The sequence below is a fragment of the Mustela lutreola genome, chromosome 4 (genome assembly GCF_030435805.1).
Source record: "Mustela lutreola isolate mMusLut2 chromosome 4, mMusLut2.pri, whole genome shotgun sequence".
Taxonomy (NCBI): domain Eukaryota; kingdom Metazoa; phylum Chordata; class Mammalia; order Carnivora; family Mustelidae; genus Mustela; species Mustela lutreola.
Window position 1 is genome coordinate 114,045,641 of NC_081293.1, and position 27,935 is coordinate 114,073,575.

Consider the following 27,935-nt stretch of genomic DNA (forward strand, 5'->3'; position numbering starts at 1 on the left):
TAATACGTAGACAGAGAATGCAGGATTTAGAGGTGCTTTCCAAAACTTCCTTACCTACACAAGGTAGAGCGGGGGGCCCGAGGGAAAGGGCCATACAGCGAGCTTCTGCATAGAGGCCCAGTCTCCCACCGTCCCTGCGGCCAGCTCCGTGAGCTTGGTTTCTTTGTGTCTTCCATGAGAGTGACTTCCAGAGGTGCTTCTAGCTCTAACATTTACGCTTCTGGCAGGCTGAGCCCGAAAGGAGCAAGTTGTGTGCTCGGCATGAGCTGACCTTCTTGCTCAGTGCTCTGCAGCGAGTGACCCTCTCTTCTTCCAAGAGGAGAGAAAAGGGCAGGCCTTTCCAAAGGGAAGCTGTCGGAGACCCAGAGGTGACACCTACCAGCTAAGGTGACAGGTGGGGGGATGGAAAGCAGAGCAGAGGCAGGAGGATCCCACACAGCTGGTTTGTTCAGTGAATGACCGTGGAATCCGCGTGGCCGATGGCTTCTGTTTGTCTTGGGAAGATGCAGAGGCTAGAGCCCTCCGAATGTAGTGGGCGTTCATTCATTCGCAGGGCCTTGCTGCTATTCTGCACACTGGGGAATGGGAACGGATGAATGGGACAGATGTGAATGGGATAGATGAAAACTCCATAGGCCATCAAAACCTTCCCTGGGAACTTGATTCACTGGCAGAGTCTGTGATGGAAGGAACCAGAAAGGGACCTGGGACCTCACTGTGCCTTGCAGAGTTCTGTCTAAGGGGATGCCTCATCTAGCCAGTGAAAGAGGTCTCGAGGGCTTGGCTCCGCTGATGCTCCCGCCTCCCTCTGTTCTAGGCCTTTCAGTTCAAAAGCCAAGTCGAGTTCAGGGGAACAGCCTGGGGTTTTGTGGCCATCTTCTCTGAGCGGTGGCAGTAAATGAGTATGTGGGTTTGGGGTGACCGACCTCGTCACTTGAAGCCCAGACTCTGTCAAGCTTCTTGCCGAAAGAGCTAACGAGTAGCGGTTGGAACACAACCACAGCTCAGCAGACAGAGGCGGCCAAACCTTGTCTTTCAGGTTGTCCTGATGATGCACAGCCCACACTTAACAGACCGGGAGAATGCAAGTCAGAGCTCGGAGTCACAGCTGTTCTTTGGGAACAGAGAGGAGTTCTCAGTGTCCCTGAGAATTCTTTCAGTGGCTTCATGATACTTCTCTTCTCTATGTTTTATCCCCTCTGACTAGCCTTGCTTTTCCAACAAGTTCATAAGAGGGACATTGTGCTAAGTGCCAAGTACCGTGCCGTGCGCTTTCTTGATCTTCGCGTGTGTGATCCTCTCAGCAGCCCTGTGCGGCAGGTACCGGTGTGACCCCTGTTTTGACTGGGAGGAGGCTCGGGCTCAGGAGCTCTGTGCCTATGGTCTCCAAGCGAGGCAGGTGCAGAACCTGGTTCAGTGCAGGCAGCGTCACTCCAGAGTGAGGGACGTGCATCATCGGCTTGCTTAGCCCTTGTCCCTCATGCCATCTGCAGGGGTCCCCTGCCCTCCCCGCCCTGCCCAGACTCCGGGAGCTGCCCCAGTTCACTGGCCGGTTAGCAACTGGGAGTACGGGTATTTATCCCCTATTTTGTTATCAGAACTTTGTTTCAGAAGGCATCTCATGGAGAACCCCACCAAAAATATATATGCAAAGGGAAGCCACTGGCGTTGAACTTCCTATAGGGGCTCGAGCCCTGCCTGCCCGGCCTCTCCTGAGCCCCAGCCTGCGGGGGTCCATAAGACAGCATTTGAAGTCTGTTGTAATGGGGAGGATATGGGGTGGAAGCCAGACAAAGAAATTCGTGTTAACTGGGTGACCTTGGGCCGGCTGCCTCTATCTCTATACCTGGTCTGCCTCATGGAGTGGTTGGTGTGAAATCACTGGCAGGAAGCACCTTCTTGCAGATACCCCCAGAGCACGGGTTCTTCGTGGCACCATGCCCCGTGGCCCCCAGCTAGACATTGTTCATCCCTCCTAGGAGCGGAGCCATCGAGTTCTGTTCTCCTGTGCCACGACATCTTCTGCCGTGTGCTTCGGTTGTCTGCGGACTGTCTCATCCCTCTACCCGCCTCTCAGATCTTTTCAGGACCAGGGACGTGTCTTGTCAGCTCTGTATTCCCACGTCCCGAAATGAACCCATCATCACGAGCACTGACCCCAGGAAGCTGAGCTGGGGTGCACTGGGAGGGACATTCCTAGAGGCCAGTGCTCCTGGGGCCAAATCCAGCTCAGCCATGCCCAGCCCTGAGACCCTGGACTTGTCACTTTTTTAAATGACACGGGACTGGATAGGATGTTCTCTTAGCCACTTAATCATTCACAGCATGTGTGACTCAACTCCTGGATTTTATGGTTACCGGCATGGAGAGCAAGAGATAGGTGTGTGACGATATCGGAGATCTCGATGTCCTGGTTGCTTAAGTTAAACTGAAAAAAGTTCATGGTGTGTGTGTGGGGGGGGGGGGCAGTTGGTTCTGGGGACTTTGAAGGTTGATGGTAACATGAAAAATTGAAAGCCATAGTGGGAAAACCATGAATTTCGGAGTAAGACAGACCTGGGCTAGAATCTGGACTAACATTTACTGTCTGTGTAACGGTGGGCTAATTGCATGACCTTTCTGAGCCTCCCTGTCCTCTAAAATGAAGGTGATAGTTCTTGCCTCACTGTTACTGTGAGGAAAGGAGAATAGAGTAGAGTTTCCTGGCACATGGTAAAGAAATAAAGAAAGGGTCACTTTTATTGTCAATAAAGTGTGGCTCCTTCTTATTAAGTTGAATGTTTCTTATGAAAAATGAGAAAACCGATTCAGTAAAATGCTTCCTGTCTTCGTTTCTTGCCCTGTCTCGGGGGACGTGAGCGCCGAGGTCAGCCTGTAGACATTGGCCCGTGATTGATCTTCAGCCTCGCATACTCTTGGAGGCAAGAATTGTCAGCCTGGAGATGATTACATGGCCAGGAGTCCCGAGGATATGGCTCTATAGATTGGGTTTACGTTCGCATAAGGTCCCAGCGTCAGATCCTCTGGAAACGCCGTGAAACTCCAGGACCCTCTCTGAGGACTCTGCCAGGGTCCATCCTGCTTTGGCCGCTTTGCCAATATGGGGTCCCATGAGTCCCCATTCCCAGGACTCTCTGCATTCCTGTTTGCTCCTGACTTTGTGCCCCATGCTGATGTCCCAGCCATAAAAAGCTGTGCTTTGCACAGGCGGGGGCTCTCTGGGAGCCTGTGTTGGTCCTCTGAGTTCTGTTTCCTGAGTGTGCAAGGGTCCTTTCAATGCCTTTTAAACCTCTACCCAGACGATCTAGAATTTTGAGGGCTTGCTCTATTTCTAAAGCCCCTTAGGTGAGTTGATGAGGTGATTTAGGGATAGTCACAAAGGGGAAACAGAAGCCTCACCTTGGAGGCTGTCCAGCCCGAGTTGTAGCTTGATACGCTGCCATGGTGTGATTGGCTTATGGCTGGGAATAGCCTCTCTGTGGTCAGTCTGCTTGGAATCAAGTTCCAGCTCTACCATTTGTTAGCTGTGTGACTTGGGCAGGTTACTTGGCCTCTCTGTGCTTTAGTTTCCTGATGCTTAAAGTGGGTAGAGAGGTTTAACCCATAAAGTGGTTGTAATGATTAAAAGAACTTGGGGCTCTTGGGTGGCTCAGTCAGTGAAGCGTCCGACTCCCATCACAGCTCAGGTCTTGATCTCAGTATCACGAGTTCAAGCCCCATGTTGGGCATGGAGACTACTTAAAAAAAGAAGAAGAAGAAGAAAAAGAAGTTGCCTTTGGAAAGTAGTTTATACAATAATTAAACAAATTTTGCTCTAACAAGAAGAAAGTTAAGCTATCGAAAACCAGGCGATAAGCTATAGAGATTTGTAATGAAATCTTGTCCAGGGACTGCCTGGGTGGCTCAGTCAGTTAAGCATCTGCCATCTGCTCGGGTCATGAACTCAGGGTCCTGGAATCGAGCCCCATGATGGGCTCCCTGCTCAGTGGGGAGCCTGCTTCTCCCTTTCCATCTGCTGCTCCCCCTACTTGTACTCGCTGTCTCTCTCTCTCTCAAATAAATTAAATCTTTAAAATAAATAAATAAATAAAACAGAGTCGGAGGACGGCATGTGAGACCTTCCTCTTATGTCAGTTGTTGTGGGGCCCACCCTCATCCCAGAGATGCAGTTGTTACCATCTTTCCAAAAAGAACACTCTCTCTGTGATACGTGTATGTGGGTGCATGTGTGCATGTGCATGTGTACACGCGTGCACAGGGGTCTTACCTGTGTGCACAGGCGTGGATATCAGCTCAAAACAAGGAGGTGCGAGGTGCCTACCATGGACAAAAAAATTTAGTATTACTTTCAGTAGTGGCACACCTTAACAATTTAGAATATTGCAGTCAGCCGAAAAGAAGACTAAATAGATTTAAGTAGTATCTTTGTAATGGGGTTGAACATTTATGAAGTTATAGTTGTAGGATTTGTCCAAATGAAAGGAGTATGATTTTTTTTTCCTCTCCTTATCTCCAATATATTTGCATAATGAGCTACTACAGTAAAGCAGGGCTTCTCGCCAGTGACACCGGTCCTGTCGGGGGCTGGCTAATTGTCTGTGTTGGGGACCCCCTGTGCAGTGTGGGGCACCGAACAGCTTCCCAGACCTCTGTCCACTCGACGCCAGTAGCAGTCACCACCTCCATCATGACAGCCAGAACTGTCTCCAGCCACTGCCAGTGTTCCCTAAGGGACAAAAACCGCCCCGGTTAAAAACGACTCCCATAACATAGAGCACCCCCACGTGTTATCGCATATCCTGTGCTTTTCTATATTTAAATTTTGCTCTGCATGAAAGTGAATGTGCGTGCACATACACACGTAGCCCAGAAATAACTGCCACAGAATATCACACACGGCAGCTTGGAGAAAGTTTACTATTTCGGCTTCCACGGAGCTGGTCACCGGGCTAATTTCCCCGTCACATTTGTATGCCAACCCTAATACAAGCTCTCTTCTAGAAGCCCCGAAGCCGCCGTTTTTCCCACCTCAAACCAAAAAAGGGGAGAAGAGGCATAAGAAAGAGCACATCCATAGACACAGATCATTCAGCCACATTTGGTTCCTGCCCTCCATGCCGAGGAGAGCCCCGCAGCCCCACATCCCATCCATCACACAGAGATAATCCTGGGAAGTCGCTGCTACTGGAAAAAAAAAAAAAAAAAAAAAAAAAAAGAATGTATTCGAACCAAAGAACCTAGATGTCATTCAATAGACAAGAGAGGATTAATTTTTCCCCTCTTTCTCAGAGAGGGCTTTTTATTCCCTTCCCTGATTATATTTTTGAATGCCCTTCAAGTAGCTGTTTTGCATGTTGATGGTGAATGCAGCAGGATTTAATGAACTGTGAGCTAAAGCAGAGAGGCTGAGCAGGAAAATAAATGAGTGACAGCAACTCACCTCCGTTCCTTGCACACATGTCCAGATGCCGGTGTCGGTTGGGTCCCGAGAGCGACACAGCCCAGCAGCCCTGCACATGGGAGCCTCATTAAGGAGGTTCCAGGCTTTCCTGCCATTGTTCTTTTCACTTTGGCTGTCTCCGGGTGACCTCTAGTTGAGGAGGAAACACACCATTTGGGCTTCTGAGCCCTAGAGACAGTCAGTCCCTCTGAATGTCAGTGCCCCCTGGGCTTCTCAGGAATCATCAGCGACTAATGATCCTAGAGGACTTCCTGTCTGAAGGTGCTCGTGTTCACCACACAGAGACCTTGGGTCTGAGTGTCAATGCAGTTGGATTTGTTTGCTGAGATTACATTTCTGTTGTTGTTACTGTTCGTTGTCTTTTATGAGACTTACCCTGGAGAAGTACAAAATAATTAAAGGAAATTGTTCTCATCAAACATAGTCTTTGTCGAGTCTGACAGCATTAATTAATAAGGCTTGGCAAGAGCATGGGAATATGTGCAAACTTTATTTTGTTAGTAGGGTTCTTTTTTACCTTTAATTTGATGAATGTACCCCAGTCCAGAATGAGCTCCTAGACTGGTATGTCTTTGGGGTTCCTTATGATCAGAAGCAGTGTCTGCCATTGTTTCTTCTGATAGCATCTTCCCATCATCCTGGTAAAGTGTGGATCCTATACTAGGTCCTAAGGAAATTCCTACAAATCCTACAGAGATCCCTATGGAAAGAAGCGACAGACCGATTAACAAACGGTTATATCTTAAGTCAAGCATTACATCTGCAAGAACCCACAAGTAGGACTGCGTTGTGCTCCAGTTCAAGTGTTTATATTTTGAACTTGCATCTGCCCAAGTTACAGTCAATGCTGGGTCTGGAACAGAGCAGGTTGACCTGGTCCCCAACCCGGACTTTTCTTTTTGCTCTGCTAATGGGAAACAAATACCATTAACAACAATGATGATAAAGCTGACGCATGTGGTGAGCCTCACACGTGCTAAGCTTTCCGTGTGTTAGCTAATCCTGTCACCACATGGTCATATTCTCCCCGTCATACAGCCAAGAAAGGGAAATTCAGAGGGTTTAGGAAATCTTCTCTGGATCCAGCCGATGTAAGTGGCAGAACCGGGATTCCAACCTCTGTCTGACTCAAGTCACTGTAACCATGGTCCAGGTGGAAAGTTTTGGGCCTGGAGCTCCCTGCAGCACTATAACTAGGCTTGGCTACAGAGAGGTCGTCACGGTCCCCTGTGGGATCTGCACAGGTGCTCTCAGGCAGCTGAACTCCCTGTCTCTTCCTCACCCACACTACTGACCTGGTCTGCTCACTGGCAGAGGTCAGGAACTTGGGCACAGTCTCGGGCACAATGAAGAAGGGAGGAATAAATCAGCCCTAGTGAGTGTGTTTGGAGCCTCAGCCCCGAGCCCCTTTAAATATCGACAGGTAAAAAAGAGGGAGCTTCTCATGGTGGTGGAGTGGGTACCTTCAGCAGTACCTGCACCTGTAGGTTCTCCTGTATCTCCAACAAAAGAACGGATCCCTGAGGCCCACAGTCGGCGCTTTCCTCTACACCGATCAAAATTCCCTTTTTGCATGTTTCTGTGAATTAAGTAGAAATGCTCACAAACAGCAGATGTAACAGTTCAGCTCAAATTTAAAGCTAAATCAATAAGCTCTTCATAACCTTAGGATTGTTGAATTCATCTTTAATTGAAAAAAAAAAGTCTACTTATAATCTCATCAAAGCCTGTTTCTTGAAGGCTGAATCTCGTGGGTCACCTTCAGAGTCGCATGGCTTTGACTCATTCATTTATTTGAAAAATGTTTACTGAGCACCTGTTACATGCAGGTATTGTTCTTGTGTTGCGGGTATCGTGGTGAGCATCACAGACAAGGGCATGGCTTTCTTGAAGCTAGTATTCTGGGAGGTTAAATGACATAAACAAAGATGCAGTCAAGTCCTATAAAGAGCTGTCACAAGAATGTCCCAGCAGGAGAGGTGGGTGGGGACAAGAACCATAGAGCCCTGCAGGCCAGGGCCCACAGTTTGGGTTTTATTCTGGGTGCGGTGAGAAGACACTGAGGGCATTGAGTGAGGCAAAGACATAATCTGGTTGATATTTTTAGATGATCACTCTGGTGGCTTGGAGCCTGGGAAACCTCCTAGGGACGAATGCAGCGCTGTGCGGATAGAAAAGGATAACTTTGAAGTCCGTTCTGGAAAAGTAACTGACAGAATTTGATGATGGGCCACATTGGAAAAGAGAGGGGTCAACATTTAGGATTAGTGAGCAGCAGAGGATGACAACATGGAAGCCAAGGCAGCAGAGCCTTAAGTAGACCTGGTCAAATGCCAAGAAGTTGAGTGAGAAGAGAAAAGAGAAGAAGCCCTTAGATTTGCCACCATAGGCTGTAACTGACCTTGACAATCCCCATCTCAGATGGGTCTTGAGATTTTTTTTTTCCCCCAAGTGCGGGTGACTTCATTTTTACATCCCTGATGGACCTCTTTTTAGGCTGACAGAGCCCCAAGTATTCTATCTGCCTTTGTGCTGAGGTCAGCTGCCACCCAGTCAAATTGTCAGCACGTTCCTCTGCCCCCAGCATCCCCATGTTCTGTGACTGATTACTGTGCAGCAGGATCACCTGCAAACACCAGCGGATGAGCTGTATGCATCCCTGAGTCTCGGCATGGAGCGTATTTCTGGACTTGATATGCAGTCGGGTAGAAGGAAAGACTCCTCTGATCCCTGTTAGGGTGCCCTTGGCGCCTCCACTTCACCAGCATTAGCATACGTCAGGGCTGTTGGAAGTGCTCGCTGACTTATCCGTCCCATCTCTCTCCCTCTCTTTCTCTCCCTCTCTCTGTCATACACACACACACACACACACACACACACACACACACGACCAGGAGTAGTTCCAAGGAGCCAGGACCCCTGTTATCACCTGTGTGATACTACCTGCGTTAATGATGATGCTGGATACGCAGTTGCTGCTCAGTATATGTCTTTGAAAATGAAGGGAGAAGAGAGGGAGGAAGCAAACAATGAAGGAAAATTGGCTTGCTGTTTGTGAAGAAGCCAGATTCCACATGTAAACGAGTACATTCATTTGAAGACACCACTCCTTGAAGGAGAATGACCAGCTCTGTTGCAATCCGGTTGGAGAGGCGGCATTGGGGAAACGTCCTTCCTCGCCAGGCGGCTTGGGAGGCTGCTGCTTTGATCCTTGACCACAGCTGATTTCTGGAGGGCTCTCCCCGTAACATGACCCCCGGCTTCTGACTCATCACTGGCTTGTCCCCGCTGTGTGGCTGCCCTGCTCCGTTCCTCGGAGCTGTATCAACCAAGGAAAATCAGGGGAACAGTCATCGCTTTATTTAAATCTGAGGAAAGAATGTGGCCAGCACAGATTCAAAGGTCATTTTGCAATCCTCTGCATCCCAAGCCGTGAGGAGGGCAGCACTTCGCAGGCAGTGGTCCCTCCCTGGTGTGGCGAACCGTACCGTGAAAGCTAGAGCTGCGGCTGGACACAGCTGGGCGCACGCACACTGGGGGACCTGCGCCCAGATCCCTCCGGAGTTTCGCGGCTGCTCTCTGAGGATTAAAGTGATCTAAGGTCTTGGAGTGAAACACAGGAACATCTCTTTCACTGGGGATTCTAATCACCGAGTTTATCTTAATCCAGCCACAAACACGGGGTAACTATCAAGGTCGTCATCAGGCACTTCTGTTTCCAAAAATGTGACCCCAGACACAAACCCACTTCGTCTGGTGCCGGAGCAGAGAAATAAAGATTTTTTTCTTTTTCTCCCCCACCAACCCTGGAGGAGAAACTGGCCATAGAGAGAGTCCACGATCCCCAAACCCTGGGCTCTGTGCTTTCTAACAGAAGGGCATTTGAGGGCGTGGGGATTATACACCATTTTTGCCTCACACCCAGATGCAGGACCCCAGCTGCTGTCAAAGCTCAAAGTCTGCTGAGCGCTTGTCCTCTTAGAAGGGTCTCTGGACTTCTCGTTCAAGGGGCTGGTTCTTAGTGCATGGCAGGGGTCACTGAGAGCGTCCCATACGAGGAAGCCCTGTATAGGTTCACCTCGGGGATGTGAAGGAAGGTTCCAGGCCCTCTTGTTTCTAAAGTCAAAGCCCTTCTCCCCTCGTGTGTATACTGACTGTGTCAGCTTTCTTGTTCCCTCCTCTGGAGGAAGGTGCTGTTAAATTGCCATGGCTTCTTAGCAGTTAGTGGCGTCCTGGGATCCAGGGAATCCTGCAGCTTGGGGAAGGCTGCGCCGAGCCAGGCCCCTTAGAAAACTGGGCACAAGTTAGGCGAAGCAGAAGACTCGAGAGATAAGTGGTCTGGGGGCAGTAATGACTGGGAGCAAGCAAACCGTTCCACGACGATGAATCCTGCTTCGTGTGCAATGAATAATAATAACTTTCTTTCCGGAGAAAGTTCCCTTTGCTTTACAAAACCACAGCTGTCGATCTCTGTCCAAGGTGTGGCCTCTGGCAAACCCTGTGATTTGCTTGTCTATGAGTGTTGTCGATGCTTTGCTTTTCTCCCCCAGGATCACTTCTTCAGATTCCTGAGCCTCCTGCAGAGGTGCGTGCGGCGGCATCCATGCTGGGTCCGTGCTGTCCACCCAGCTGCACTTGACTCTCTTTGGCAAGTGCCTGCCTCCAGCAGGGGTGCACTGCCTCTGTCCCCATCAGCAAGGTCACACTGACCCAGGCCCCGACCGACGTCCTTGCTCTGTGACCCACACTACTGTCAGCTCTGGGTATCCACTTGATGGTGGCACGATGTCCAGAGATATAGATGACCAGGATACCAAGTGTTTAAGGAAGCAGGACCTGGATGGCAGGTGCTTTCAGAATCCTAGCCCTGCTTTTCCAGCTGTGTTGTCAGATCCTTCCCACCGGTGACACTCATCGGGGGAGCTGGTGGTAGGGCACCTCTGCCCTTAGGACAAACCTGGGCCTCAGCTACTCTTCAGAGAAGGGGGAGCAGTGGTGGTGGTAGTGGGCTTGCCGCTGCTCCGAGGAGCCAGGAGACCCGCGGGGAGGCCTGGAGGTGGGGGGGTGGGGTTTTGCCCCATCGAGCTGGCCCGCCTGATGGCCAGGAGACATTTGTGCCCCAGGAAACCACCAGGCCATTTTAACCACAGCAGATGCACCAGGCACAGTCAGAAGAGCTGCATCCCCTTTCTCTTATCTTCCATCTTTCTGCCTCCTGCCTCCACTCACCCACAGAACTTACGGACCCGTCAATAATTCTGTTTGGGCCACATTGCCCTGATCCTGCGTACCATCCATTTTCCGTGGTTGAGCGGTTTTCTTTTTAATATTTGTCCTCTCTGGGATGCGTGGGTGGCTCAGTCAGTTAAGTGGCAGCCTTTGGCTCAGGTCATGATCCCAGGGTTCTGGGATTGAGCCCTGCGTTGGGCTCTCTGCTCAGCGGGGAGCTTGCTTCCTCCTCTCTCTCTGCCTGCCTCTCTGCCTACTTGTGATCTTTCTCTGTCAAATAAATAAATAAATAATCTTTAAAAATATATATATATATATCTCCCCTCCATCAGCTAGCTCTGGAACTGAATTAGGTCGGCAATGCAGTCCAGGGGATGGAGCATCTGCCTGGTTGGGGTTTTGTCTTGAGGAAGTCCTTGGGCGAGACCCTTCCTCCCCGCAGGATAACCGGACCTGTATTTTTCCTGGGCTTCTCCTCTGCAGCCTTCCCAGATCATTTTCAGCAGTGGTTGGCCATGGAAAAGAATGAACAGGAGGCCCCATACACTCTGTTACCTGCAGTGTTTGCTCGATTCCAGGACACTGTTCATTGTCAGATGCCACATCAACCGGATAGCACCTTCCCCCAGGTGCCAGTGGCACTTCCAGAACAGTCTTTCCAACCAGCCCACATCAGTGAGTGTCAGGAGATAGGCGTAGAGTGGGGCGAGCCGGCACAGCCTGGGGAATAAGCCAGGAGCAGCTTCCAGGCTTATACGCTGGGTCATAATTAACCCACGCACATCCCTCTTTTCTTCCAGGACTCCTGTACTTCACCTTCCCCCTGGTGTAGAATTAAGTTCAAAGTACAAAAGAATGAAGTTATCATGGCTCAGGGAGTTTCCTGTTTCTGGTGATAGCCCCTGACAAATGTCATGTAAAATAACGTGGTCCCATAGCAACTCTGCCACACATAGAAGAAGAAAAAAAAAAAATCGCACAACCACCAAGTGGTAATTTAGGAGTGTGGTTTTAGTTTTCAGATGTAAGAATAGTTGGGGGAGGCCGTACTGTTGTTTTATTTTTGATTTCTGGTTTCGTTTATGATGGACAGAGAATGTCAGCTCTAAGTTGTCCGTTTTAGAACTTACGATATTTCCTTTGTGACTAGTTAGCATGCGATCATTTTTTTAATGTGTCATGTGTGATTAGAAAATGTGTTTACCCTCTCTTTTTTATGCAAGTTTCCCTGTATTTATTATTTTGTTCAAATCTTATATATCCTGAGCATTTTTGGCTGCTTGGTCTGTGATTTCTGAGAAGGGGCTTTTTGTGTTTTGGGTTTTTTTTTAAGATTTTATTTTATTTGATAGAGAAAGAGAGTGTGTAGGCATGAGCAGTGGGAGGGGCAGAGGGAGAGGGAGAAGCAGACTCTACGTGAACAGGGAGCTCGATGGGGAGCTTGATCCCAGGACACCAAGATCATGATTTGAGCAGGCAGACACTTAACCGACTGAACCACTGAGGCATCCCTCTGAGAAAAGGGTCTTAAGTCTCCTATGACGGTTATAAGTATGTCAGGCTCTCCTGGAACTCAGATAGCTTTTGATTTACAGTTTTGAGACTGTGCTGTTGGGTGCATATAAGTTTATGACACATGTCTTTTTAATGGTGGAGTCTTCATCTCATTAACTTTCCCCTTAGGTCCTATTTTATCTGATTAACTTACCCAGTTTTCTTTTGGTGAATAAATGTTTGTCTTGTCTCCTTCCAATCTTTTATTTTAAATTCTTTTATCTTTTAAGATTTTATTTGTTTATGATAGACGGCAAGAGAGGGGACACAAGGAGGGGGAATGGGAGAGGGAGAAGCAGACTTCCCGCAGAGGAGGGAGCCCAGTGTGGGGCTCCATCCCAGGACCCTGGATCATGACCTGAGCCAAAGGCAGACGCTTAATGACTGAGCCACCCAGGCATCCCTATTTTCAATTCTTTTGTGTTCTCTTGTCTTGGGCTCCTCTCTTGTAAACAGTATATAGCTGGCTTTTGTGAAAGTCCAATCTGATAGTGCCTTTTAATAGGTAAGTCTTATCCATTTACATTTATTGTGATTATTTTATATATTTGGACCTATTTCTGTCTTTTAATTTGTGTTTCTGTGTACCTTGCTTTCTGTTTGTTTCTTTGTTCTCCTTTCCTATCTTCCATTAGATTAGCCATTAGATTAACCAAGTTTTCTTAAACTTCTTCCCATTTTTTTTTCTCTGCTAGTTTGGCCAGAATAGATTTTATTTTATATATTAAAAAATCTGTCTATCTATCTATTTATTTATTTATGTAGTGATTGCCATTAAGTTTTTAACATGCATACTGAACAATAATTTTTTTCCTAGTAAAAGCTACAATTATCCAGGATTTCGGTGTTCTCAAACAACACAAAGACCTTTGTACACTTTTTTCTTAACTTAAAGTCAACTGGTAATTACAATAAAGAGTTGAAATCTTGGCCCAAAACATTGCCATGCATTCTCAGCCTACTAACTCACAGGCAGATTAGAGGCACCCTTTTTGATTTCTAAAGCATGAACTTTTGGCTAATTCACTCCATTTTACACCCTGGGGTGCTCTTGGACATCTGTCTAGTTCAGAGTGATACATTCATTTCCAGTCTTTTTTTTTTTTAAGATTTTATTTATTTGACAGACAGAGATCACAAGTAGACAGAGAGGCAGGCAGAGAGAGAGAAAGGGAAGCAGGCTCCCTGCTGAGCAGAGAGCCCGATGCAGGACTCAATCCCAGGACCCTGAGATCATGACCCGAGCCGAGGGCAGCGGCTTAACCCACTGAGCCACCCAGGTGCCCTCATTTCCAGTCTTTAAAAAAAATCTGTCAAGTTCCTGAAAACATTCTGAAGTAGGACTGGACAACAGAGAATTCAGAACCCTATGCTGTACTGCTAGGCCCTGTTCCCATACGTCCTGTTTGTCATGTGTAAGATTTTTAGTGAGAAAATGAAGGGGCCCCTCCCTGCTGACTCCTGCTTTCTTATCCCTTGATTCCCAAACGTTAGTGTGCATATGAATCCCCCAGGTGTTTGCTAAATGCTAAATTGCTAACATGCAGATTCTGATTGAGTATGTCTGTGGTTCTGATGCCCTTCCAGGTGATGCTGGTGCTTTCAGTCCATAGACCACATTTGAGTAAACAAGTGCTTGGAGAGTAAAATTTAGCTAGGAAAGTCAGGGCTTCAGTCTTAGGTCAGGGTTCCATGACACCTCACAGACCAGCAGATAGCAGAAGAAATACGCTCTTCGAAGTGTTAAGGGGTTCAGGATCATTCAGAGTCTGAAGGTCTCCTTAAAGCCTTCAGGTCTGGCAGAGCCCAGCTTCAGTGCTCATTCTGCTCACCGTGAGTCCCTCTTGCCCCCATGGGCTCTGTCTGCCTCCCCTCTGGAGGTCAGCACAGCACATGCTTCAGGTAGACGTGACTCTGTGAGTCAGTGCCCCAAGAAAGAGCCTGCCTGGGGCCGGGGGCAGGTTTCCTGGTAATTTATGTTTAAGACAAGCTTTTAATAGAACTACACTTTTAAATAGTAACCAGGAAAAAGATTCTCTCTTTTTAACGGGGAGCCATTTATAGGACTCAGCTGTTGAGGCTCAAGGGTAGCATTAGGCTTAAGTTTAATCTTCTGTATGCCATAATTTACAGCACTGAGTAAAGCATTGTACGTACAACGATTTCAGTCATTTGCTGTGATAAATAGCTATCGCTCTTGGCGGAACAGAAACACCGTCTCTGCTTTCCACTTATGAATATTGAATGGTCTCAGGCAGGCTTTGCCTATAAGTTTTTAAAGGGGAAATCCCCGCCGATCACAACTCCTCACTAGCCCAAAGTGTAATTTCTCTGCTCCCTGCACCCGCCAGCCCTTGATCCGGACGGTGGTTCTGCATTGTGCGTGTCCTGGGGAATATCACACAGGGCACTTCTGATGGTCCCTTGTGCAAGTCCTGCAGTTTTGTACCACACGTTCCCCTGGTAGTTTGGTAGATTTAACTAGTGGCAGGAAGCCAGTGACAGAGGTCAGGGAAAGAGCTTAAAGGTGATCATCTGATGGAGCAGAAATTCTGTTTGATGCCTCACAGTGAGAGGATGGTGTCAGCTCGGGAAAAGGAAACAAATCGGGGCCCAAGGGGGAAAAGAAAAAGTCCAGATTCTAAATCTCTAGGGATCCACTCTTTAGGAGCTCGGAGACACACGTGCCTTCCACCAGACTTCCCTTAGTTCAGAGACTTTGTTCCCTGCCGCCTGCCACCTGGGAGGCGGCAAAATGGATATTTAAGTATGACGCTTGGTAGAGTGACCAGCTTGTCTTGGGAAGTCACTGGAACCATGTTGGCCATTCACCCTAGACTCAGGCTTCCAGAAATTCTCCCCTCAGCCCAGCTCCTTTCCTATGGGTGAATTTTCTACACTAGGGACTGAAATCCTTACACTGGCACCCATTGATTTGTCTCATGTTTGTGAGCACCCACTGTGCCAAGCCTTGCATTGGGTGGTGAGAGGACTCAAGGGTGAACATGAGTAGAGAGGGTGAACAAGTAAAATAGTGTCCCTTGGCCTCCTTTTGAATGCCATGACAGAGACTGCCTTCCTGTGGTCCATTTGGGAGCAGCCCAATGCCATTTAGCCACAGCATCTCTCTAAGATGATTCCTTTGAACACAGAGACTAGAGGCTTCTATTCTTACTACAGCCTTCTGAGGGTGAGCACGTATCTCTGGAAATATCTTCAATTTCTAGAGCATCTTGTCATTTATGAAGCACTCTCTAGTAACTTCTTCATTCTCACCGTGATAACAACTCAGTGAGGGGGACTGGGCGCTGGCTTCCCAGCTCTGGAAGCTCAAAGAAGTTCCGCAACCTTCCGAAGGTCGCTGACGGCTCGCTGCAGAGATGGGACGAGTGCTCAGGACTCCTGAATCTAACCTCAGTGTGTTTTCCGTGGAGCGAGACCCCAGGGAAGAAATGCACAGCAGCAGCAAAATATTGGAGGCAAGTGTACCTTTATGAAACTTCCAGCCTCGGCCAGTTTCTAATTCCAGACGGAGCGGCAACCAGCGTCTCCGTCTTCTTGCTTTCTCGTCTCCACTTCACATGGGATCCAAGCTTTCTGTAATAACTACTTGAAAAACAGCCTTACTGTCCTGATTATTCAGCCTGCTCATAGGCTAGGATCCATCCTTTCATTTCCTGGCCAGAAGATTCCATCAGAACAAAGTTACGGTCATTTGAGCAGACGCTGAAGGCGTTCGGTTGCGTTCCGCCTGAGAATAAATCCGCTCGGCATTCTGATTAGTTACAACTGGTGATGAGAGAATTGTGTGGGCCAAAAACTCCAAGTATGTGTTTCATGCCTGTAAACCTACTAATGAGAATGGGGTTTGGCAGAAAGCTGGGCTTAGTGTTGCTTGTTAGTATTCTGAGAGCTGGATTATAGACACAGATACAACACAATTTGATCTTGATAGCTTCCCTCATTCCCAGGCCTCAGATAAGTTTGTTAAGCAGGAAGATGAGAGGAAGCAGTCGGGAGAGAGAATTAGGTGTGAGTGGCTCAAGAGACCAAACCGTTTAGGACTCCTTAGCAACCTTGCGGTGACTTCCCGCCTCTCTTTGCCCATCTGTGGAATGGGCTTGGTGGTGCTGCTCCAAGGTTATTATTAGAAATGAAGACCTTGAAAATGCCTTGGCATGTGACTTACGCTATAAATATGCTTTGCTGCCATGTGGAAAAGGGAGTTTTTAGCTGCAATGTACCATGAGGTGAGGCAGGGAACGTCAGTCCCTGGCAGTGGAAGCCTTGCCAGAGTTGGGAGAGGTGTGAGAGAGAGGGCCAGGTGCTTGGGTACGGAAGGAGGACGCAAAGACCGTGCTGCAAACACACACGGCATGTTCAAAACAAACAAGCACAAAATAAACATTTGAACGCCTGGCCTGAACTTAGAAGCACATAGGGGATTGGAGATGAGCCTCTGTCCTTTCACATTATGGTCTCTGAGGTCCAGCCCCAGCCATGCACTGAATTCCAGAGGGTTGGGGCTGCGGAAACAGGAAGACCTAGGCAGACCAGTGGCCGTGTGGGGTTCAGCTGCCGTGTTTGGAAGAGGATTGTATTAGGAGAAGCAGCACAGGTCAGGAAGGAGCCAGCCCCTGGAGCAAGCTGCCTCTGTGTGCTGGTGTCTCTCTCTGCTCCTCACCAGCCAGGGGACCTTCAGCCAGTCCCTCAGTCTCCACGCCTCTTTCCTCATCCACAAAAGAGGGTGAAATTAGCGCCTGTCTCAGAGGTTTTTAGGAGGATGAAATGAGTAACCGCGAGTGTGGCATTTCCAAGAGCAGCCGGCATCTGTCCCCGTAAGCATCCTGAAGGCTTCCCCAGCCTTGCGAATTCCGGCGTATGGCAGTGACAGGACACACACCGACTGGCTGAGGGGAGTTCACCTCCGGCGGACTGAGGGGGCTGACCACGAATTACATGCCCGTAGTCAGAGAGGCAGCGTCGGCTGGAAAGAAGAAGAAGGGTCACAGCCAGACGATAACCAGGCTTGGCTGGACCACTGGCTGTATGCACAAAAGCAGATTCCAATGGCCAGTCTCCTAGAAATTTCTGTCTGTTTATCTCATGCAAGTCTGTCTTTCCCAGAGTCACTCGCTGATACTGTATCTCGAGTCTGGAATCCTACGAAATCATTCCCCTGTTATCTGTCTGCCTCAACAAGGGAAAAATCCCTGTCATCTGGGACTCCTGTCCAATGCCTGCCGCCCTGCCTGCCAACGGTGTGTGGGCAGCTCTGCTCTCTGCTGCACACGTCTTCAGAATGACGGGATTTGGGGCTTTCAGAGCAAGTGTCTTTAAATCCGCTGGTGAAAGGAGACAGCAGTCATCTGCGGGATGGTGTTTGCCAAAATGTGGCCTCATGACGGGAAGAAGTGATGGCTCCTGGCATGAAACCTGGTTCCCCCTGGGCGTACACCCAGCCTGAACAGCTCCTTTAAAACCAGAAGCAATTTGTCATCTTTTGATTCTCTTCCAGTACTGTCCCTGTCACAGGTAGATAAATGAGGCGGCACATGGGTGTCCCAATGCAGGAACGTCTAATCCCTGCGGTTTCCCACGAAGCCCTCACTCCACAGGGATGGAGAGCACAGTGGGGTAGTCCCTGGCCCCAGGATTGTAGCCATAAGCAAATTTTTTCATCGCATGCCAAAATGCTTTCTCAGAACCTCCCAGCCCCCAGCGTGCCAGTGATGGGTGCGTTTCTCATTTCAGACTCCTGAAATGAATCATACGTTTGCGAGCCCTGCCTCTCATGTCTCTAGTCCCACAGAATGCCACTAATCAAATCAATGTCTCAGCAGAAGCCAGCAAACGCCCCTGAATTAGAAAGAGAGACGGGTGGGGCTTGGTGTTCCAAAAAGCACTGATAATAGAAAGTCAATGGGAAAGGCAGGTGCGTTTCCTTCACCTCAAGTTCCATCCTCCCTGTATGGCCGGAGAGAAACCCCCATGGTCTTCTACACAACCCGCATGGACCATAGATTGTCTTGGTGGCCTATAACTAAAGTTACCAGGTCATTCCCAAGGATGCAATAGGCAGAAGAGGCCTCCTGGGGCCTCTTGCTCGCCAAAACATGGGAGACCTATGACGCCCCTGTAAATAAAGGCTAGTCCTGGGGGCGGATGAACTCCGCAAGCCAGGGCAGGCCTGGTGCCCATGCCAAGGTCTGAATGTGCTGCTGGTCCTGCCAGACAGCTTTGATGTCTTCTGGGGTCATCGGTCACACCCTTCCCCCCGTGCCTGCCGGAGTCACCGGGCAGCCCCAGTCACGGGAGCCCAGGCTTGGCTGGATCAACTCAAGCTCGTCCCTAACCACAGGGAGATCATCTGCCCTGATAGTATTACAGTGAGTCACTGAGCATCCCGGGGGCTCCCTGAGAAAGGAGCAAATGTGGAGCGTTTCCTCGGAGCTGGATCTTCTGAGCATGGACCAGATTCTCCGCCATTCTCCGCCACCATAAGGACTTCAGAGCCAGCTCCTAATTACCTGTGACACTGAAGGAGAACGCCAGCGTGACCTTTATCATTTAGAAAGAAGTCCCCCAGTTGAGCTTTAGCCAGCAGTTTCCTACTAGAAATCTTTGAGGAGAGCGTGGCATTTCCTTTTACGTTTTCCCCAATAACCAGTAGTGTTAATAAGCGACAAAATGACCCAGTGGGACTGGACTAACAGCCCTGGAGGGTAATTGATGCGAGCTTGAGGGCTGCGTCTGGGCCTCTTTCTGCCTCTTCCGGCCTTCGTCCTTCCTCTACCCACCGTGTGTGTTTGTGGCATCTACTTTATAAGGGCAGGAGAAGATCAAATGTAGAAATGTCCCGAGCTTCGCCGTAGGAAGCGCACAGTACATCTTAGCTCTTGTGACTTACCTAGACTTACGGAAACTCTTACTTCATCGGGAGGATGAAATAAGAGAATCGTTTGTTCAGCAAGACAGGTGTGAATTTTAGTGCCTCTCTAAGGTAATTCTGTATTTCATTCATGGCAATATCACATCATCTTTTTTTTTTTTAAAGCTTAAAAGGCTAAGCCAGCTGATATGATATATTAAACCCACATGTTTACTTACTTTCAAAAAGTTACGATTTTGAGAGTATAATCACTCCTGGAAAAAATAAACAAATAAAACTGTTTTGGTGTGCCTCTTGCCCGTCTGGAAAGAGTTGCATGTGAAGAATGATCTCCACTCCTTGGATGAGTGTCTGCAAATTCCTGCTTTCTTTTTAAGCTTTGTCATAAAGCTAGAGAAGGGCGGACTGCAGACTGCTCTCGGAAGGAGTTCCTCGTAATCCCTCTTCCCTGCCACAGAGTGTCTGGCAAACAGGTACTCAGTCAATGTCTCATGAATGAAAGAATGAATAATTTAGACGTTTAATCCTCTAAGTCAGTGATACTGAACTGTTAGCCATGCATCAGTATCATTCAGGGGGCTTGTTTAAAACACCGATCACCGGGCCCCAGCCTCAGAGTTTGTGCCTGGACGGGTCTGGGCTGGTACCTGGGAATGTGCATTTTCACTAGGCCACCTGAGGATGCTGATGCCATGGGCCCAGGGGCTAGACTTTGAGAACCACTGCTTTGGGGTCTATTCCGCTGCTTCAGTCTTCTGGTACTTCACCTGTTTCAGGACTTCCAAGAGATTGACATCCCTTTAGTTGTCTGACCTTGCCCCATCAACCTAAGATAGACTCTGTAAAAAGTACCAGGATTTAATCAGATGGAAAAGTGACCTGAATTTTTTTTTTAATTTTTTTTTTTTTTTTAATCGCAAGCCACATTTTGTTCCTTGTGAGAATCAGATCACCTCCTTCCTCTTGATGGTGACCTCTGCTGGCGGAATGCCGCCAGGAGGGGTGGAGCAGGGTGGTACAGCTTGCAACACTTGAGCCAGATTATATCTCCCTCCAGTCTGGGAATCCCTACTTAGTGTTAGATGCGCTTAGCAGGAAAGTTGAAATGAGATGCGACCTTTTGCAGAAACTGTAGATGAGGGAAAAGGGTATAGGAGATGAGCATATGAGACAAAAGGGAACAAATTCCTTGCAAAAAGGCTTTTTATGCTGCCTGTCGGCCCGACCGAAGTCATTAGGGCCCCGGGATTCGGAAACATAGAGGTAGCTTCATGGCCTAAGGAAGGCTGCTCTTTGCAAAAAGTCGTTCTAAGTCTAGATGTCACTTTGAATGGCAGGCAAAGAGCTAGAATTTCCAAACCCAGGCCCCAGAGAGTTCCCCTCCCACCATGCATCCCCCTTCTTCTCAGGGAAGGAGTCCTCGAGACCATGAGGACCCTCAGTAGAGGCCAGCGACAGGTCAGTAGAAGGTACCGGAGGGACACCAGACTCACTAAACAGAAAGAAGAGATCAAAGCAGAGTCTAAGAAGGGAATTGAAGGGATGGAGGGGACCAAGACCTTCCTCTGAAGTAGGGAAAGTTTATAAGTAACCCATTGCCGTGTGACAAGTGACCCCAACATTTGGCAGCTTAAAACCACAAGTATTTCTTGTCTTGCATGGTTTCCACGGTACCCAGGCCTGGAGTACCATAGCGAGAGCTTCTGGCCCAGGCTCTCTCATGACTTGTAGTCACGCAGTCACCTGAAAGCTTGGCTGCGGCCGAAGGACCCTCTTCCAAGATGGCGCACTCACCTGGCTGTAGGCAGGAGGCCTCAGTTTCTCCCAGTCACAGCAGAACAGTTGCCTTCCCCCCGGCGCCTGCAAGCTGAGAGAGAGAGGAAACCAGATGGCTGAAACAAATGCCTCAGGCTGGCCCTCACTCCACGGGAAAGGAAGGAGGGGCGCCACCACAGAGTGAGCCCCCCCACCCTCCCGTTGCCAGGCTCAGAAAAGCACAGGAGTCTGTGATATGGGGACTTTGGTGAAAGGCCTTTGGAAAATGACTCCAGGGGCAGCTGTGGGAGTTCTGTCTGGATGGGGCTGAGGAGGAGTGGTTGCGTAGAGGAAGGGGCATTGGAAACTCTGGGGGCTTGGAGCCCAGGATCCTGTAGGGGTCTTTTTCGGGCCGCGGGCTACCTTGCTTACAAGGGACTGAAGCCCCCTGTGAGTCCCAGGGCTCAGGTTGGGTTTCAGAGAAGAGGAAGTAGGACACCTGCTTAGAGCCACCTCTGTGCTAGAGAAAGAGCAGTCGACAGCTCCGGCACCTCCTGGGTCATCTGGGCTGGCAGGTGCCCCGAAGGCCAGAGAAGGGCAATTCCAGGCAGAAGTGGTGTCCTGGGATAAAGGGGAGCTTGCGGGCTGTGCCTCCCAGGAAGAATACTTGGGGGGAGGGGATCTTAGGAAGCGGGAGTAGAGAAGCCTCACTCTTTTTTATTAAAGGGACCGCATCAGGGATGGTGGCTCGGTACTGCCAGGCATGGAGGCCGTCAGCCCTTCATGGCTGTGGTTCCCGGGTCCCACACCGAGACCCTCCCCCGGGGGGCACACATCTGTTTCGGCGGCCCCAGCCGCATACATGGATCCTGGTTGGCCGTCTTCTTCTGAGAATGCAGAATCATGGGTGGTCATATTGTACTGTGTCTGTTCTTATCTCCCCTATCATCCCTGGGGAATAAGCTAATCAAACTTGCTGACGATCTTACACTAAGAAGGAGATAGCTAATAACTTGGATGACAAGTATTAGAATACAATGTGATGTGGATAAATTGGGTCCATGTATTAAGGGCTATAAAATGAGATTCCATCAAGGCATGAATAATGGTGCCTGTGGAAAGGATTAATCAAATACCCCATTAAAAGGTATAGGAATTCTGATCAGACAGCCCCTGTTTAATTACACTCCTGCCCCCCACCCCGCCCTCTCACTCGGTTCCCTCTGGAACTACTCTCTACTAGGAGAAATGTGGAAATGAGTTTAGAGGAAATTATAGAAAAATTGGGGACATACGTTTTGATAGAACAAGATCATGAAGACAGATTTAAGGAACCAGTGTTTAATTTAGGGGGGAAAAAAAGATAAGGCAATTGGCGTGAGTAATCATTTACAAATGTAATTTCCAAAGGAGCCCTGTTGATACCATTCGGCAAATGCCAACAAAGCATTTACTTTCCAAAGGGAGGAAGCAAGACAACAAGACAAATGAAGCCATCTCCAGGAATGGACCGGAGAACAGCCAAGCCATAGAGGAGAATCAGGTGTGAGAATGGACAGTGCAGAAGGTAGACAGAGCTTCTGAAAGATCTTGGAGGACTGGCCTTGTCTGGAGAAGGCTTCCTGGAAGAAGAGACTCCAGCGGAGCCCTGCAGTGTGGACGAGCTTCCATGTGCTGCAAACTCGTGAGCACACTCTTGGTGACAGGGTTTAGGGAGAAAATGGGCTTGCACAGAGCGAGGGGCCTCTGTGGGATTCTTCTCCTCATTTCCACCACTACCACCTTGGTCCAGGCTATCATCGCTTCTCACCTGGACAAGTGCAAAAGCCTCCCGGCTGTTTTCCGTGCCTCCACTCTTGCTCCTCTACAATCCATCCTGCGCACCAAAGTCAGAATCAAAGATCAAAGTTAATCATACCATTCTCTTGACTTGTGGCTTCCCATTGCTTTTAAGCTCAAAGGAAATCGTTCTCATGGCTGTAAAATCTTGCATGGTCTGAACCACATCCTGTGCCAGGCCCCCTTTCACTCTCTGTATGCCAGTCAAGCCAACCTTCAGCGTTTCAGCTCATTGGGTCTTTCTGCCACAGGGCCCTTGCATATGCTTTTCCTTCTCTGTATACAATTTTTTTTTCTTTGTCTCCTCTTTCTGAAGCTAACTCTTTACTTATCCTTCAGAATGCATCTTAATGATTATTTCCTCCTAGAAGACTTCTCTGATTTCCATAACTAAGTAAGCACTCTCTTATACCCCAAAAACAAATGTTTATTGTGTGAACACATGATTAATGTTTGTCTCCTCCCACTAGACCACAAACTGTACAAGGGCAGGGACCCAGTCTTTGATCCCACAGAGCCTAGCACTGTCTCATAAATACATATTGACTGGATCATGACATTTAACTAGTAGAGAGATTACAGTCCACCAGTATGCAGTAGAATGCCATTATGAATTCTTTCTGGAATGAAAAGCTGAATGCATGTTCACACTCTGCCACCTGCTGGTTGTGCTGTTGTAAATAAATCACAGGTCCTCTCAGGATCTGTTTCCTCATCTGTAACGTGGGGGTGCCAAACAGCCACTTCACTTGGTTGTAGTGAGAAATTCATGAAATAATATAAACATCTTTTAACTGTAAAGCCAGATATGAATATACTTTGTCATTTTTTCCAGTGCTTGTCACTAGCTGTCGGAAGCCTGGATGGATGGATGGATTAATGGGTGGACAGATGGATGAATGGTTGCATGGATGGATGGACAGATTAACGGGGAGCCAGCATGAGAGCCAGGAGTAGTGTGATGGAAGCCAAAAGAGGAGGGAATTTCAAGAAATGAGAGAAGGCGTGTTGATTGACCACAGCATCACATATAGTAAAGCAAGCAAGGAATGAGGGGAAAACAAGTCTTTCAACTCAGTAGTCGCTGGTGACCTCAGGACAAGTCCTCCTCAGCCTTTTCACGTTTTCTGTGCTTTCAGTGACGGACCTTAATTGTAACTTCATCGCTTTACTGCTTTTTATCTTTTCGGAGGGAAATCAAGTTGATTTGCACACACAGCAGAATTGGTGAGATTACTCCAGCTGCCACCAACAGGTGCAGACAAGTGAAGAAGTGAGCATCTGAGGATAAGAGAATACCCCACACACTTATTGTAATAGGGCCCAGTGAACCTCAGTTATTTCTTACATTGCCATGGATAAGTAGGTTTCAGTTTCTAGGGTCGTTTCATTTCTAACTCCCTGCATTCCAATAGGAGGAACAGGGCTGGATGTGTAGGCTGCTAGCCGTGGTGTGAGATCTGTGTGAGGGCAGTTTCACTGCTGTGAGCTTCTTTGGGGTCTCTGTTTACATTTCACTTTCTACCAGAACCGTCCAAGCAGGGTAGGTCACTCTAACACACACACACACCCCAGCTAAGTCCATAGGCCCATGGTTACTCCAACATGACAGCTTAGACCTCACCGAGATGCAGCCCGTCTCTCTGTGTGCGGGCCCTGGAGGCGAGTGGCCCAGGCTGCACCAGAGCCCCACGCTTACCATCTCGGGACGGACTTCTGTTGAAAAAGAAAGATGTGATGTTAATGAACCTCCAGTGGCCAATCTCAGCATTCATCTTCACCCCTCCATGCTCTAAACCCTGGCTGACGAAACTAGATACTCCACAGGAAGAACGTTAAGAACAAACTAGAAGAAGGGTACCTGGGTGGCTCAGTGGGTTAAGCCTCTGCTTTCGGCTCAGGTCATGATCTCAGGGTCCTGGGATAGAGCCCCACACCATGCTGTCTGCTTGACAGGGAGCCTCCTTCCCCCCACCTGCCTCTCTGCCTACTTGTGATCTCTGTCTGCCAAATAAATAAATAAAATCTTTAAAAAAAAAAAAAAAAACTAGGAGAAAAGACCACCAGTTATTTCATTTCCATGTAGTAGTTGATGGTGTGGAACATGGGTTTGTGAAGTAAGGAGGCAATCTTCCAAGAAGACTTTAAAATGGTCCCGGGTGGGTTCGAAGACCTTGAGCATGATGGCTGAAGCCCTTGTTGCCCATCTAAAGACCAATCCATGCATGTCTCTGCTGCTTCCCCACAGCTCCCAGGTCTAGAACTTTCCTTGACAGTCATAGGGCAAACGCTTTGTACCTGATTCAGTGGCAGACCATCACGGGGAAGCTGGGTGGTCGGTGTGAGGAGGCAGGAGGAGGCACAAGGACACAGTCTCCTGCTTCAGACGGAAGAGCTTGGTGGTTCAGAGTTGGGTTAAGAGTTCCCCTCCGCCCCACCGAGTTCCTGTCCTCTGCTGGCTGAAATCTCCTGTGTAGCGAACGGGTGTGATCATGCTTTCTCAGGGAGGCAGTGTGAGGATTAAACACCATAATGCATATAACGTGCTTCGACGGAGCCCTCCCCAGCAGGGGAAGTGAGCTAACAGAGGCATGGAAGCCGTGGTAGATTGAACCCCCTTTCCAAGTTCTGGTCTGACTTAGGACACCCCCCTGGGCCCCAGCTCAGCCTGCGCTTTCAGAACATCATACGCTGGGTGGTTCTTAGAGGCTGAAGTTGGGAATCTTGAGAAGACAGGAGTCCATGATGGGTTTGGGGTGGAGGACAGGTACAAGGAAAGGGGTCAGGGAAGAGCTCTCTGGAAGGCCTAGTGAGCCAGAGAGGGGCTGGAGGCGCAGGGGGAGCAGCCAGGAAGAGAAGCAGCTAGACTCAAGCCCCAGCATGACCGTGTCACAGAGCCCAGGCAGGAAGGAATTCCAGGGAGTGTCCGATCTTTTAGGAAGGTAGCCTAGGACGGGCACTAAGAATAAGAAAAAAAGCTTCTGAATCATATTTGCCTTTTCAGTGAAAGTGAATTCAAGTTAATTCGGTTGTAGAGCTTTAAACACATATGTCATCGTTGGAAATACCCTAGAGCACTGTAAAAACTTACCAAATTGCAACTCACTAACCGTCAACACTCTAAGAGCAGGAACCCAATCTTGCAAGCAGATTTGAAAAACTCCTGAGGCCAGGAAAGACATTGGTCTGCCAGTCCCCTGTGCCTAAGTTCTTCTCCCGATCATAACCAGAGAAGTTTCCTTAAGTTTCCATGCCTGCTCCTTGCCATCCCGCATCCTCCCCGCTATTAACAGCGACAAACAATCCTGATCTGCTTCACAAATAAAACCCCCTGGGAGAACCAAGGGAAGAAATACGAACCGAGAACCAGGATGTGATCTGTTTGGACCTCTGCCTGACTTCTTTTATTCCCCTGACGTCTTTCAGCACCCTTCCGTGGCTTTTATATGACTTCTGCTGTACTAAAGGTCTGAAGGTAGTATTGGGAGCCTATTGCGTTTGAGGACTGCCTTGGCTTTTGAATTTTTTGCTATAGTTTTGGGAATTTTTTTCTTTCTGTGCAAATCAAAACAAACCCCACATGTGTTTAATTTTTTTTTTAAGATTTTTATTTATTTGTCAGAGGGAAAGCACGAGCAAGGGGGAAGGGCAGGAAAGGGAGAAGCAGATTCCCCGCTGAGCAGGGAGACAGATGCGGAACTCAATCCCAGGACCCTGGGATTATGACCTGAGCCAAAGGCAGACGCCTAATGACTGAACCACCCAGGCGTCCCTCACACATGTTTAATTTTAAGTGTTATAAAACCTCTCATCTCCTAGTACAAGAGTGCTCATTTCTTTTGTCCATTTTGGGGTGTCAGGGCCCTGGAACATGTAACTTAGGGTCCTGGACTTACTGGAGGGGGGATCTAGAGGTCACCATTAAGTGGATGCACTCTTTATTAAGTCAATAGTTGATAAAGCCCTTTGCAATAATGCTTAATAATTGTGTTTGTGGGACTGACTGCTGAGATTGGAGAAAGGAAAAACTTTCTAAGTGTAACTGTTCTTGCTCCAGACCATAAGTGAATGGCCCGTCTCGTCTTCCCTTCATCTATCATTTATTTATTACATTTGGTGAGTCTGGTTAGTGGTCGAGATTCCTTCAGCTCCTGCTACATCCAGGCTGCTATTATGCAATCATCTTTGATAAAACTTAACAATAGACAACCCTGGGCCCTGGGGCATAGTGCGATGTCAAACCCCATTCCAAACTATATTGAAAGGCATGAAAGAGAAGCATTCCCCAGTCATTTCCAATTGTTTTAAAAAAAAAAGTCGTAAATCACTAGTTCCGCAGAGAGCTCCCCCAGATCCCATTCTCCTCCTGTCTCATGACCTTTAATGTGAGAGCGTGATCACGGTGAGGTGCGCCCTCCTTGTGTACGGGCTTTTTCTCAGATGTGATTATTTGGGTTAAGAATGAGTGCCCTTGGACACATTTGGCGTGCACCAAGACAAAATCCGGATGGTGGGAAAAGGCAGGTTTGGTGGCCTGAGCCTTCCACAGATCATGTGCAAGGAAAGGGCATAGATGGAGGGAGAACTCGTGGCCACTTATAAGAAATGTAAAGGACATCTAAAAATACGGGTTGGGACACCTGGGGGGCTCAGTCGGTTAAGCGTCTGCCTCGGGCTCAGATCCTGGTCCCTGCTCAGCGGGGGGCCTGCTTCTCCCTCTTCTGCCCTGCATGTGCTCTGCACACTCTCACTCTCTGACAAAGAAAGAAAATCCTCAAAAATAAAATAAAATATGGACAGGACTGGCCTACAGCGTCTCGGGATACGTGGGTGATGACACCATAAATAAACACGAGGAACTGAAGTTAGGAGTGCGGTGGCTTCTGGGAGCCGGGGAGGGACGAGGGCTGCAGTTGGGACCGGTGCGTGGAGGGGCCTCTTGGGGGGAGCGGCACAGTCCCCTCCCCTCCCCTGGCCAGTGCTTCCTGGGGCGCTTGCCTTCTCATCTTGCCCAGTGCGGTCCGTTTGCCTTGTGTGGTTTTGAGTGTCTATGCTTTGTTTTACAATAGAAACTTCTGTTTTAATGAGTCCCCTTGGGGTTTATATTACCTATAGTCCTTCCAGAATTTGGCTTGGGGAGAGGGGGAGGGGTGGTCATCTTAAAATATGTCTTTGTTTTCTCACAGAGAGGTAAATTATAAATCC

At 48.6% G+C, this 27,935-nt stretch overlaps 1 protein-coding gene across 7 annotated transcripts in view; it reads left to right on the forward strand.

The window, feature by feature from the left end:
* ATXN7L1 (ataxin 7 like 1) overlaps positions 1-27,935 on the forward strand; it is a 233,955-nt gene that overhangs the window by 84,133 nt on the left and 121,887 nt on the right. Inside the window, exon 4 of one of the 7 annotated variants that reach the window (XM_059170848.1) lies at positions 22,355-23,535. The exons of the other annotated variants lie outside the window; for them this stretch is intronic. Coding sequence (XP_059026831.1) covers positions 22,355-22,440 — 86 coding nt within the window. The 3' untranslated portion in view covers positions 22,441-23,535. Of the gene's footprint in view, positions 1-22,354; positions 23,536-27,935 lie in introns of those variants that run through there. 7 annotated transcript variants of the gene reach the window in all.